Source organism: Sinohyriopsis cumingii, chromosome 8 (genome assembly GCF_028554795.1).
Source record: "Sinohyriopsis cumingii isolate HCF-2022 chromosome 8, ASM2855479v2, whole genome shotgun sequence".
Classification (NCBI taxonomy): domain Eukaryota; kingdom Metazoa; phylum Mollusca; class Bivalvia; order Unionida; family Unionidae; genus Sinohyriopsis; species Sinohyriopsis cumingii.
Window position 1 is genome coordinate 18,396,084 of NC_142968.1, and position 14,572 is coordinate 18,410,655.

Below are 14,572 nucleotides of genomic sequence, written 5' to 3' on the forward strand. Positions count from 1 at the left end.
GATACCTTATGCAATCACATCAAGTTTCTCTAAGCCTTCTTTGGAACTCTCCATCTGCTGTGTCAACTGCACGATGACTTTGGCGGTCTTGACCATCGAAACTGGTTTATCGTTTGTCCCCATCATTATTCAACCTTTTTGTATTGCTCAGTACCCTTCATGACGTCTTTGGTGGCCTGCGTAAATATATTTTGAAACTTATCCAGCGAGTGGTTGCGGTAGACCAAGTCCAATGCGTGTCCGTGCCACGAAATTTCATTAACATGTTACAGTTCTCGCAGATTTAACATACGCATGTGCGCCTATGTTAAAGTCACATAGATCTCGTCTGTATTTTTATGTAGGTCTGGGGAAAATATTTTGAATATCTTAATTTTCAAGCTTCATATCATCGTACATGACAAAATTATTCACGCTTGGGTCAAGGTCGTCAATGGTAGGAGCTACATCGACTGTGGGAAGAAATCAATGGTTGACGATTTGCTTCTTGACGATGATTAAAGCGCTTCCGTCAAATCCACGAGTACATCATACCATTGTTTGTCATCCGACAACGACGCAGTCGGATACAACTGATCTCACGTTAACCATCGCATTATTATATTCGACAACAGGTGTGTTTTCCCGGTTCCAGCCGAGGTAATAATCAACGTACGGTCTGAGTTTGGACAAATGTCATCGTACTTGGTTAAAATGGACTTTGCCTGCGCAGAGAAGTCAATGACAGTAAAAGCGAAGTTTTTCAAGTCTTTGATTTTGCTCATATTTGCTTTTCTCTTTCGCATCGATGCCACATTGAATATCACCTTTTATATAACTCATTCTTGCTTTCATATTGTGTGTTATGCCGCATGAAAACACGTACCGCAAATCCAACTCGTATTCAAGCCCGAAATGGTAGAGCTGCGCTCACGGGAATCTGTGTCCGGCTTGGAGCAAAAATGTTCACATTTCTTTTAGCAATACGTTGGCGGTAATATGGCTGCTGCGTTAGAGAGCCTAGCCGGGACACATTGGAGCAAATATCCTGGTGAGAAACATCTCTGGTTCCCTCCATGACCTACAATTATTGCAAGCCTGAGACACAGCTGGCTATACAACTTGATTCTAAAAATCGGCGGAATCCCAGAGACGAACATTAAACCGCATGGATTCTTCATATTACAGACCTGATTAGTGTAGAAGGCATCAATTGATATCCGTGCAGATACAGATCGTATCCACTACTTGAACGCTATTAATCCTTCACTCGGAGAAAGAATCGCCAGATGGGTCATCAAAGGGGGTATGAAGGCCAAGATTGTACTCGAATAAAATGCAATCATCGGATGTAAAACTACAATATAATAAAGATGGAAACGAAAATCCTAGCTTCATTATCCGCAATATGCCAATTGTCTACGCGGGTATTGGAAAAGCCAAGCAGCCATTGAAAAGTTAACGAACTCAGCAAAGGTCACGGGGTTCCTTGAGCATGGTTGGCCAAGGACGCGTTGTGGAAAATATATCTACTCGCACCAAGGAAAGTTTCCCGTGGATGGTTTGATGGGAGAACACCTAACGAAGGCCATCAGGCGGATTGGTTGTTTTTTCCACGTAATCAGGTACACGGATGTACATATAAGTACGCATTAGCTATAGTAAATGTTGCCAGCTGGTACAAAGAAACTGTGCAGTTGACGTCTAAAGATGCAGCAAGTGTCGCAGATGCGTTTAAACATACACAAATTCACAGCTAACATGCCTGCGACTGTTGCAAGTGGACCCGGACAAAGAAGTTTTCAGAGTCGTTGCTGCATTGTTCGCAAAACGTAGTCATCATTCGTCTCAGAGATTGTGAAACGATTATTTCGACATTAGTAAGCTTAAAAATTTATTCATGAGGTCTCACATCGCAAAGATATCGCTCGGGAGGCTGTTGAGGCTTTGGTTAGTCATAACAGCCACCAAGCAGAGTATTTGACCGAGAAGAACTGCAAGTCGTTCTCTCGGATACAAAACTACAACCAAGGTTTATTTTAATGCGCTATTGCATCATCTGTAAGCTGATTCATATTTAGGTGGTGCCTTTTTGTGTAAATGGTGATTCCGTCGTAGCTTGGTATCAAGCGGCGACAAACTCACATTGGTGCAGCAATATGTACCTATACGATGTTTCTTTGACCTAATCATACTTGCTCTATATATGAATTCGTGTTAATCACGCAAAGATTCTTCATAAATATTGTACCGAAATTCGTTTTACAATGTCAGTAAGCCCAGTCCTAAACGCTCATTATGATACTACTAAACTTGATTAACAAAATTTAAACAAGCTTGACAGAAAACATCCGGGGAAAATATGTTTTCAAATTTATACAGATGATGCCGAAATGGCTTCTGATATGAGCTCCGTTACCAAAACTAGAAAAACCTTGAACGACGTATTGTCCAAAACCATTAAACAGAAATAGTCTATATTTGACAAAAGTGTTCTGGCATAAAAGACTTTTAAGTTTACAAAAAGTGATGAAAGAATGCTCTAAACTATTGGCAAATTATGCTGATGTGCAATCAAATAGGGCCAGTGTTACTACCAATAGATAAAACGTTATTCCAGCTATTCTCAGAAATCACTCAAGAGAATGTGACCAAAATTTGACAAGGGGTCAAAGCAAAAAATGCATTTAGTTTGTACAAGTGATGTTAAGTTGCCATGCCTGCTGTCACTAACATTTAGAAACTTTTAAATGATTTGTTCTCCAAAACATGCTGGACAGAATTTGAACGAGTTTGATGGAAAGTTTTCTTGCAGAAGTTTCTACAGATGATTATACTAATTTGCCATCAAATATGGTCACCATCGTTAAAAATATTAATACCTTTAGCCAACTTTTTCTCGAAAGATTTCAACCAAATTTGACAAAATCCATTCTGACATCAGGGGCATTGAGACTTGGCGAATAGATAACAAGTTTGACATGAGGGGCATTCCGATTTGTCAAATAGATGCCAAGTTTGAAACGAGGGGCATTCGGATTTGTCGAATAGATTCCAAGTTTGACATATGGGACATTCAGATTTGTCACATAGATGCCACGTTGCCTTCAGATGTAGCCACAATTACTAAAAAATCTTTTAGCCTGTTCTAAAAAAACTGCTATTATTAAAAACAGAAGAACCTTTAGGCTCATCTTATCAAAAACCACTCAATATAATTTAACAAAATTTGACAAGTATTGCATGTATATATGAATGCATATACGAAAGATACTGACTTGACATTATATACGGCCACTGCTACAATACAAACAATAAAAAGCTCCATTTAAATAACTTATCTAAACGTGTTAAATAGAAATTGTTAAAATTTGATAGAAAGCTTCCTCGCATAAAGGAAAGTTCTTCGTTGGATAAATGACACTAATGTGCCTTCACATACGGATGAATATACAAAATATAGAGAACGCTTGACAGAGTTGTTCCATAAACATTTGCAATTTACAGCATTTCGTGGCCACGTGCTCATGTGTTTAACTATTAGACATATGTAATCTATATTTATCTGATTTCATGCATACTTCTTCCTCTTCTTGAAAATCCGCCACCAAACAATAGAGTACACAGCGTCATATTGTTATTTATATTAAATTTATACAGTGCTCTTGACTATTGTCCATGATTGAGGGTTGTGGATAAAGTGCTTTTGCATATTCGACTTTTGTTATGATTGTAAGTAGCAAAGAAGATGTTTAATAAAATTGAAGCTTAAGGTCTAAAATTGTTTATGCGTTAGTAGAGTTTTCCATTAGTTTCCAAAAAATTATATTGCGATTTAGATCAATTAGGGATGTTAACAAAGAGGACTTGATAAACAAATTATTCCTGTTTTGAAATCATTCTGTAGAATCATTTACCATTATGTTCAAATATGATTTGGAGGCATTGTTGATTTAAATGTTTCGTTGGACTTACAGTATGTTCATTGACTTCGGGACTAACACATTACTATAGGATTTTTGTGCACTCATTCAAAGACATCTGGGTTGCGTTACTGTGGTACGTCTGCCATTCAAGAGTTTTGATATCTCAGGAAACTGAAGACTAGTTTTATTTCAGGACATTCTACAATATATGAATTCATTCGGGACGTTCTACACCTTTGACCTTGTGAAAGGACATTTAAGATTACTTGGAACTTGATTCACAATGCTCAGAATGTCTCTTAAATTTCCATTTTGTAACTTAGATAAATAAATTGCTTCTTGATTTGACTAAACTTGTTGGTTTCGCTTTTTTCTGTTACATAGCGTAAGACCCAGAGTCGTGACAATATTCGCACGATGCGTCCTTGTATATTTTCAAACATTTTGTGAATAATAAAATATATCAGAAACTGGGAGTTGTTTGGAAGGATTCATGGGTGCAAATGAAGGTGATGCTATCGTGTATTACTGTATATACAAGCATAGTTCATCCGTAGACCGCACACACCCATATATGCTGGTGTATTATGCGATGACGGATTAGGGTCTATATTATTTGCATTTGGACTCAACTTATACGTGAATATATGGTACAAAATGTGATGTCATAGAATAAGTGTTATAACCCAGACAAGGTTTGCCAAAATTTTCATACGTTGTTTAAGTTGGCTCATGCTACTTAATTGTTAAACATACATACGTACGTAAGCACTCAAGCGCGCACGTACATACACACACATGTACAAATGATACATACATACATACATACGCACGCACAAGCAAACACATACATACATACATACATGCAAATGTTATATATATAATTGACTGCCAATGGCATAAGCATCAGCTTAAGTTTTCTTAGTTTTCTTTAGGAAATACGTAAATTTTGTGCAGATGTAAAAGTTATTGTATGACATTGAATTCTGTCCCAAGTACTCGGTTATAACTCGAGTCCAACTGCAAACTGCATGGACCCAAATCTGCTGTCACATAATGCGCTGGCAGATTTGGATCTATGTAGTATAATAGCTTTGTCACAACCCCGCTGATGCATTATAAATAATGCTGATCCACTATGGTATTATAAATAATACTACAGAAGGTGTGTATTAAAATTTAATGACTCACGAGCCCCCAGTCAGCAGTTCCGACTCTCTAAATGCATACAACAACTCAAGGTCGGATAAATAACAATTTTATCAAATATACGAATGCAAGAATTTCATGGACATACATTTTCAGCTCAATATATCATAATACAATAATGGCCGGGTTGACCAAATGCCCTTTACTCTTTACTTCGTCATATAGAAATTACTGTCCTATTGTGATAGAGTCTCTGTTCAGTGAGTTTTCCCAAGTACTCATCTAATTTCTCTTCTTTCCTCCTTCCTTCCTCTTCCTCCTTCTATACACTGTGCCTCTTGTGTACACACTGGAAGTCTCCACCGCTTCCTTCTTATTATTTCGGTGTCGTCACTTCATACACCCTGGAATATCTCAGCACCGACTCTCACGGCACCCTGTGAGCTTCCTTTGAGAAGCTTGTTTACCCAGTTCAGTTCCTTTCTTTTACGAGTTAAGTCTCGGAGTGGCTTTTAGCTAAAAATTCCCTCCTCAGAATAACCTTCCTGCTTTACTAGACTCTCTCCCCCGAGAATTAACAGCTCACTAACGGGTCTGTGCGCGTTTACGACTAAGAATAAAGCATTTTCCCGCCTAAAGTATTGGCCCCTCCCAGCGGAAAATCTAGCTTCTCTCATCCCTAATTAGTGGACACGCCTACCGTTTGATGTTCTTTCCGCCTGGGTCCAGGTTTCTTCACACCATTTTGGAGCGCTACGGGGTATCCGGCCCGAATATGCCCTTCGGCAGAAGCCCAGCTTGCACAAGGATTAAATACCTTTGAAGCCAATTTAGAGATCCAATATTATGTAACTCCTGGTAAGACGTCCGGCCAACATGCTCTGATTCTGCAAAATTCTGTCTTCGGTTCGTTACAAGCTTTAATTAATAGAACAAACAACATTGACACTGATCTACTGTAGCATTTGGCAACGACAAATGTGTGTATCTGTGTGATTTGGATTTTTAACGTAGCTTTAACAATGTTGTAGTTATATAGCTACGATGTCTGCCGTCTACCATTTTATAGTGATGTCTAGCACTGGGGCATCATGCCTCAGTGATGTAGCATGATGTCCTACCCAGTCACCTTATCCTGACACCAGGCCAACCAGTCCTAGCACTAAGCTCTTAATGCTGAGGGTCAAGCGAGGCAGCTGCTAGTACCATTTTTATGTCTTTGGTATGACTCGACCAGATTCGACCCCGCGACCTTCTGTATCCGAGATGGACGCTCTAACCACTTAGGTTGCTGGAACGGTCATTGGGTAACATAGCCTCATATACAGGGTTGCCGCACTTGGTTGGGGTCACTCATCAGAGGACAAAATAGTTAGTTAAATGATTAGTGTGAGAAAAAATGACTGGAATGGGTGACTTGAGAAGAGTCCTTCATGAAGGAGGAGAAAATAATTAAAATACATTATCTTTTTTGTCAGGCACGATCGTTTTATAAAAGGGGTGGCCTTACTTGAGAGGAGCCTCTCACCAGGTGGATTACTGTATTCAGTCATATGAAGTGCTTTTATGTTGGTAAATGTGCTAGAAATTATTTGCAGTCATCTTGTTTTATGGTTGCCTGCACAAAGTACACGAGAACTTACGCTATGTCAAACACCATCGCAGTTATCAGCGGGGACAACGGCTCTGTTGATGTCAGCTTTAGAGCTCTAGGTACATGAAGGCACTTACTAATGAACCTAGCTGGACTCGATTGTGAGACAAACGAACCGGGTTCGATTCCGGACCGCAACAGTTACAATTTGTCTCCCCTTTTGCCATATGGGAGATTGTTCGACTCTCAGTAGCTGGAGGCCAAGTTGGGAATGGGGTTCAACGGCTGTTAGAGGTGAATCTGGATGACATTCGTGAAAGAATGTCAAATTAAGCAGAGAGGGGTACAGCGGTCTAGGCATATGAGGTTACTTCCTAACAAGCCTAGTTGGTCCTGACGTTTTAGTCTTATGGTATATTGGCCTAATTGTGAGACAGATAAACCTGGTTCGATTCCCGACCGCGACTGTCAGAATTTGTCTCCCTTCCTGTTATATGTCAAATGTTAGTATTCCATCGACTTTTGTCGCCATGGTTATGAAAATTGGCTTGTGTATGCACTTATGCAGAAATAACCCACCATCATGGTCTTCTTTTATACGTCATTGACCAATCACAAAAGAAGCTTTTATATTTATATCTGTTCTTAGACACTGTTGCATGTACTTGAAATTTGCATCCACCTTGAAGAGTACTCAGTTTCAAACACTAGGTAGGTCACTGTGGCCTGTTTTTCATGCAACAAAGATGATATACACTTTCCATATTTAGACTTTGAGCAATGTTCCTTGTACAGTCGTGAAAATAGCTCATACATCCTGAAGAGTGCAATAATACCATACCGAATGTAGGTTACTCTAACAAACTTTTCTTTCTCCAGAGATGTATATTTGTTACATTATAGTTTGCTTCTAGTCATGAAAATAAATATACAAGTGTGTATCATGAAGAGTTCTCCACAACCATACCATAATTGGGTAACAGTGACCAATTGTCACTCTCCAGTATCATGTATGCTTTCTGTTTTTTGGTCTTTGCTGGGACACTGTTGCTTGTACAGTGAGGAAAATTAGATATACAGCGTATGTATTCCTCCCGACGAATACTAGAACACCGTTGCAAAAGAAGGAGTGTGGCCTATATTCTATTTACATGAAATAATGTACACTTTTTATATCTACCGTATGTTATTTTCTGGAACACTGATGCTTGCTTGTACAATATTCTGCATGCTAAGGGATACTACATCATGATGTAAAAATTGGTTACCCTGACCTATTATTTATTATTCAGTCACGTGTTATGTTTAGGTGCTTAGATATAACTTGTGCACGTGTTTTAAGGTTTAGCACACATTTATATCCAAAGTTGATCACCGTGATCTACTTTTTACAGTACGTTTTTTACACCTTGGATATTTTCATGAGTTTATTCTGCCTTCTTTCTTGTATAGTCATCAAACTGGATCTAAGAATAAATCCTGAAAAGTACTGTATCACTATACAAATTGATATCAGGTGTCAGAATTTGCTGTTTTCTAATAGTTTCATGTTTGCTCTTTCTTGCCTCACATTGTAAATAATATTAAACTTAAAGAAGGACACAGATCATCACATTTTCAACATTAAATTTTTGTCAAGCACGCCTTGGCAGACACTCAAAATAGCGATCACTTCCGCAACCGTGTGCATGTTTGTACGTCTGTCCACTTGCTAGACTAAGGTCAGCGTTATAGCGTTTTTGATTAGGCTCAATTTTAAAGCGTTTAAAATTAGTTTCAGTATTAAAATCTTTTGTTTTCACGCTTAATACAAGACAGGATCCAAAATACAATCTCTTGTTATTGAAATAATGCAATAAATATACTTTTTAATGTGGTTTTCATAATGACATAATTAATGTACTCTTTACTCTTCTCCTTTAGGAGTTTTTTTTTTTTCAAATAACGAAATTGATACATTGTAGGGACACAGCTGGCCAGGAAAGATTCAAAACCATTACTACAGCATACTACAGGGGAGCTATGGTGAGTTGTTGGGGACACAATACAATAGTCTTCAGAGGACACTGAGAAAAGTCTAATAAAAATGTGCATCATGACCGCTTGACCAACAACAAGTGACCATTGCAATTGTATCATTGCCTTCTTCCTTGAGAGCTGTTTCTAGTAGTGCTGTCTGGTGGATATAGTGGCCAAGCCAAAAGCAATGGATGTACACTCCACCAGCCGGTATTGTAAGAGAATAGTTCCCAAGAGATAACGCTTGAATAGATTTAGAACTTCCCAAGATGTTATATGAAGCCAGTTAGTCGTATGACACTTATTTAGTCATCTGAGATTGAATTTTCAAATATGATGGCTGAACAGGTGTAAAGACGACATTGGCATGTATCAAGTATGCTGGCTGGAACAGGAGTTGTTGTAGTTCTTATAGGGTTTAACGTCATTTTGCAACACAGCATAGGCTATACATGGTGGCCAGTATTAATGGTGGAGGAAGAACCCTGGGAAACCCCGGAAAGAACCACCGACCCATGAGAAGCTACTGGCAAGCTTTCTCACATACCCACATTGGCCGAAACCCGAAACACGAACCCACGCAGAAAGAGGTGAGATGACAGTAATCCATAACGGTGAGCGCTTTAGACCACTCGGCCATTCGGGGCCCCAGGAACAAGTGTAATGACGAAATTGGCATGTATCAAGTAAGCTGACTGTAACAGGTGTAATGATGACATTAATATATATCAAGTTTACTGGCTGGAACAGGTGTAATGACGAAATTGGCATGTATCAAGTATGCTGGCTGGAACAGGTGTAATGACGACATTGGTATATATCAAGTATGCTGGCTGGAACAGGTGTAATGACGACATTGGTATATATCAAGTATGCTGGCTGGAACAGGTGTAATGACGACAATGGTATATATCAAGTATGCTGTCTGGAACAGGGTAATGACGACATTGGTATATATCAAGTATGCTTGCTGGAACAGGTGTAATGACGACATTGGTATATATCAAGTATGCTGGCTGGAACAGGTGTAATGACGGCATTGGTATATATCAAGTATGCTGGCTGGAACAGGTGTAATGACGGCATTGGTATATATCAAGTATGCTGGCTGGAACAGGTGTAATGACGGCATTGGTATATATCAAGTATGCTGGCTGGAACAGGTGTAATGACGACATTGGTATATATCAAGTATGCTGGCTGGAACAGGTGTAATGACGACAATGGTATATATCAAGTATGCTGGCTGGAACAGGTGTAATGACGACATTGGTATATATCAAGTATGCTGGCTGGAACAGGTGTAATGACGGCATTGGTATATATCAAGATACTGGCTGGAACAGGTGTAATGACGACATTGGTATATATCAAGTATGCTGGCTGGAACAGGTGTAATGACGACATTGGTATATATCAAGTATGCTGGCTGGAACAGGTGTAATGACGACATTGGTATATATCAAGTATGCTTGCTGGAACAGGTGTAATGACGACATTGGTATATATCAAGTATGCTGGCTGGAACAGGTGTAATGACGACATTGGTATATATCAAGTATGCTGGCTGGAACAGGTGTAATGACGACATTGGTATATATCAAGTATGCTGGCTGGAACATGTGTAATTACGGCATTGGTATATATCAAGATACTGGCTGGAACAGGTGTAATGACGACATTGGCATATATCAAGTATGCTGGCTGGAACAGGAGTAGTGAAAGGGGATACCCTAGCGTCAATGGGAAAAAGCATTAAAAAAACCTTTGGGACAATCTAGCGTCAATGGAAAATTAACACGGAGAAAAATCGTGGGACAATCTAGCGTCAAGGGGAATTTAACATGGGAATAAATCGTAGGACAATCTAGCGTCAAGGGGAATGGAACATGGGATTTTTTTTTATAAAAATTTTTTTTAAATTTAAATTTAAATTTAAATTTTAAAGAAAGGGGTAGGCAATTCAAAGGCTATCTCTTTTCGAGAAATATGGCTGGCCCTGAAAAGGGCCTTTGGGTTTATGTTAATGTATTCATTAACATAAAGGACACCGCATTGGTCTTCTTCTTGTCCTTAGGCTGCGTCTCACTGTTGGCCCGTAAACCAGCACTCTTTTCAGGCATCCTTGCCTCTCCACGTAAGTCCTACGTATCCACAGGCTGGTGTTTGTCCTGTGGACAACGGTCCACTTGGATCGGACATACATGAGCAAGTCTGTCCGAAACATCATGGAAGACACAAGGGTGGATGACTCAACTGTGGTCCACATCTTGAAGCGACGAGAACAGGTGAATCAATGCACTGAACTGCGCTTATTTATAGGTACAGGTAGGATTGAAACGGATTGAGTTCATTCACCAATCCCAACACGCGTTACGAAATTCAGTCAGCCCGCATCCAATCCGAAGAGAGCAGTCTGTGACGTCACGTAGTCTATATAGATTTGCTAGCGCTTGTGTGCAGTCAATCTATGCGACAGTGATTCAACATGACGGAAACTCAGAAAACGATCCATTGGGGTGCATCAACAGGGGAGACTGCCCAAGGGAACCCGGACTTACTTTCAGAAGAGGTGAATTGGGATTTTGTGGATTTTCTCTCCTCGCAAGAATTTGTTCCAGAACCTTAGTTACCTTCTTCATTACCGCAAGTGGAGAATTTTAGACAGAGACAGAAAGAAGAATTGGAGAAATTTATACAACGACAAAAGGAAGCGGAACAGGCTTTTCTCCTACAGCAACAGCAACAAGAAGAAGAGGTAAGAAAAAAACAACAGCAACAACAGCAAGAAGAAGTAGCAGCAAAGAAACAAGAGGGTGAAAATCAAACGGTCACGGTACTGTTGGACATTTTAGCGGAGTTAAGAAGTCTGAAACAAATGTATCAGACTTCTTTATCACGACCGAAGAGAATACGACCTTCCCGAGCTAAACACGTCAACCCTGTGACTAAGCCCACCGTACCACCCTTAGTGATTTCAACCCAATCATTATCATCATCATCAACATTACGCAGTCCAGAAGTAGGCCTTGGCCGTGGCAAAGACATAAGGCAGTTAAAGTTGATTGCTTAAACTCACCCCTGTACCATAAAAAGAAAAAAAGGCCCTTTTCAGGGCCACCCACATTTCTCGAAAAGAAATACAATTTCAATTTGCCAATAACTCAAAAAAAACCCCACCCATTTTACCCTTTTACTACTTGTCTGTGTATGAGTGCGTGAGTGTACGTTCTTATTTTAAAATCAAAACTAAAAGATTCTTACCTTATATCATTCATTTATTCTTTTATCCATTTTTTACCATCCAATTCACAGTTCACAACACAACACTTTAATTAAAAGTTCATTGACTTCTTCTTTCTCCTTGTTTAGTCTCTCTGTTTTTTGAATTTCTTCACCGTCTTTTCCTCATTTTCTTCCCTTCTTCTTTTCTTCTCCTGTTTCTTTGCCTCTTGTAAATAGAATTGTCTTTTTTCTTCCTCTTCTTCCTCTGAAGAATCCCTCTCTTCTTCCGAAGAATCCCTCTCTTCTTCTGAAGAATCCCTCTTTTCTTCTGACTCCTCTTGTTTCTTTTTTGGGCAATCTGGAGACCAATGTCCTTTTTCTTTGCAATAATAACAGGTATCTTGACTTTTGTCTTTTTTAGTCCCTGTTTTTGTTCTTTTTTGACGGTCTGGACACTCTGAAGACCAATGCCCTTTCTTCTGACAGATATAGCAAGTATCTTGACTTTTATCTCTAAAGGAAGGAGAGTAGTCCGTAGGCTGGTCTGAAGAGAATTTTCTAATGACCCCTCGCAAAGCTCTGACGAAACGTTCCATCTGGTTAGTCTCTTCCATCGTTGTGCTCGGCTTGAGAGTGAAAGGACAAGACACACACCCTTTTATATACGCTGGTCTGCTATGACTATAAAGTAGCTCATGGTGTTTGAACTTGAGTCATTTGACTTTTTGCTTTCAAGATGAAACGATCTAATTCATTCGAGAAGAAAGAAGAAGAAGAAAGTAAGAGGCAGAAACGTGATCTATCGCCTCGCACCAGGGCTGAAATCTTGGCACAAATTCATGCCAGTGATTTTGAAGAGGACATGAGTGAACCAGAATACGAACCCTCTAAACCAAGTTCACCACCCTTAGTCAACCCTGAAAAGTACTATTCCATTCGAGAGACGGAAAAGCGCTCCTCTAGAAAATTTAGAACCACGGCTTACAAATACACAGTGAAGTTTAAAGATTTCAAGGCTGAAGTGCCGTTAGAGAAAGCAGAAGTGTTCATCACTGAGGTGTGGGATTCTTTGCTCACTGCACTCAAGCAACAATGTCAACCCAAAGAAGACGATCGCTTGAGACTTTCCATACAACACGACGGTTTGAAATCCCCTGTTTGGATCGAGTTTAGCACCCCTGCAGAATTGACCGCTTCCAAAGTCATGGACAAGATTCAACACGTACAACAATCGAATGACCAGTTTGACATCACCGATGGTAAAGCCACACTGGACATGACCCACGTCTCTCCTCCTCAAGGGACAGGACGCAAAAAGATGTTATTGGTGGACGACCTTCGCAACACCAAAACAAGTCTCGTCCGAATTAACAACCCTCATGACCAGATGTGTTTAGCCCGTGCCATCGTGGTGGGATGAACCTATGCCAACAAGAACGACACGGTAGAATGGAAAAGAACCTGGAAAACTATTCAACAATCCGACCGAGCCAAACAACGAAAGGAAGCAGAACTCCTGTTACAACAAGCTGGCCTGTCCAAAGACACACCCTGTGGCATTCCTGAGATGCAAAAATTGCAAGATGCCCTAGCTCCACGATACACCTTGAAAGTGCACCCTCAAGAAGTGCGCGGACCTCTGTTGTTTCGAGGCCAAGACTTTAAGGACGGAAAATACATTCATGTTTATCATCACGATGGCCATTTCGATACCATTACCAGTATCACTGGATTCCTAGGATACGGTTATTATTGTGAGAAATGTGATTATGGTTATAACAATCGAGAGCAACACAAGCACTGTGGATCGAAATGCCCAGGATGTTTGGCCTCTTCACCCTGTCTGAGCGAAGAACCAGTGCCTTGTTCAACTTGTCTGCGCACGTTTGTCAGCCCTACCTGTTACCAACAACATCTGAAGACGCAAGATTCACAGAAGAAATGAGCTTGTCAACTCCTGAGATTGTGCTCTACGTGTGAACAAGTCATACGTACCAATAATACCAAGGCACACGCATGTTCAGGAAAGAAAAAATGTCACATTTGTCACCACATCGTGGACTTGGAACACGAATGTTACGTGCAAAAATACCAACCCCCACCAGGGAAAGAGGACGGTCACAAGAAGAAAGGCAATTTCATCTTTTTCGATTTCGAATGCATGCAAGAGACTGGCATTCACATCCCTAATTTCTGCGTGGCTCATCGAGCGTGCGAGAAGTGCATTCAAGAACCTATCTTCAGTCATTGCCCTCACTGCAGCAAGATTCCTGGAGGGCGTGAAAAAATCTTTCGGGGACCAAACACGTTAGTCGATTTTGCCCGATGGGTCTTAGACCCCATCGACAAGACGTGGAGCCAAGAGGACATCGAACGTTACGGAGATTGTCATCGTCATGCAACAGTGATGGCTCACAATTTTTCCGGATACGATGGACAGTTTCTTCTCAGATACTATACGGAACAAGGCACCGAGCGTCCTAAAGTGACTTTGAACGGAGCCAAAATCATTTTCATGCAAGTGGGACAAGTGCAGTTTAAAGATTCGATGAGTTACTTGGCCATGCCTTTGAGTCGAATGCCTAAAACGTTTGGAATGACAGAAATGGCTAAAGGGTACTTTCCACACTTTTTCAATACGGAAGCCAATCAACATGCCGTTCTACCCCATTTGCCTGAG

General features: G+C 40.2%; 1 protein-coding gene across 1 annotated transcript in view; it reads left to right on the forward strand.

Moving 5' to 3' along the window:
• LOC149793065 (ras-related protein Rab-8A-like) overlaps positions 1 to 14,572 on the forward strand; it is an 82,549-nt gene that overhangs the window by 30,466 nt on the left and 37,511 nt on the right. The window contains exon 3 of the mRNA XM_089966964.1: positions 8,613 to 8,673. Coding sequence (XP_089823090.1) covers positions 8,613 to 8,673 — 61 coding nt within the window. The remainder of the gene's footprint in view (positions 1 to 8,612; positions 8,674 to 14,572) is intronic.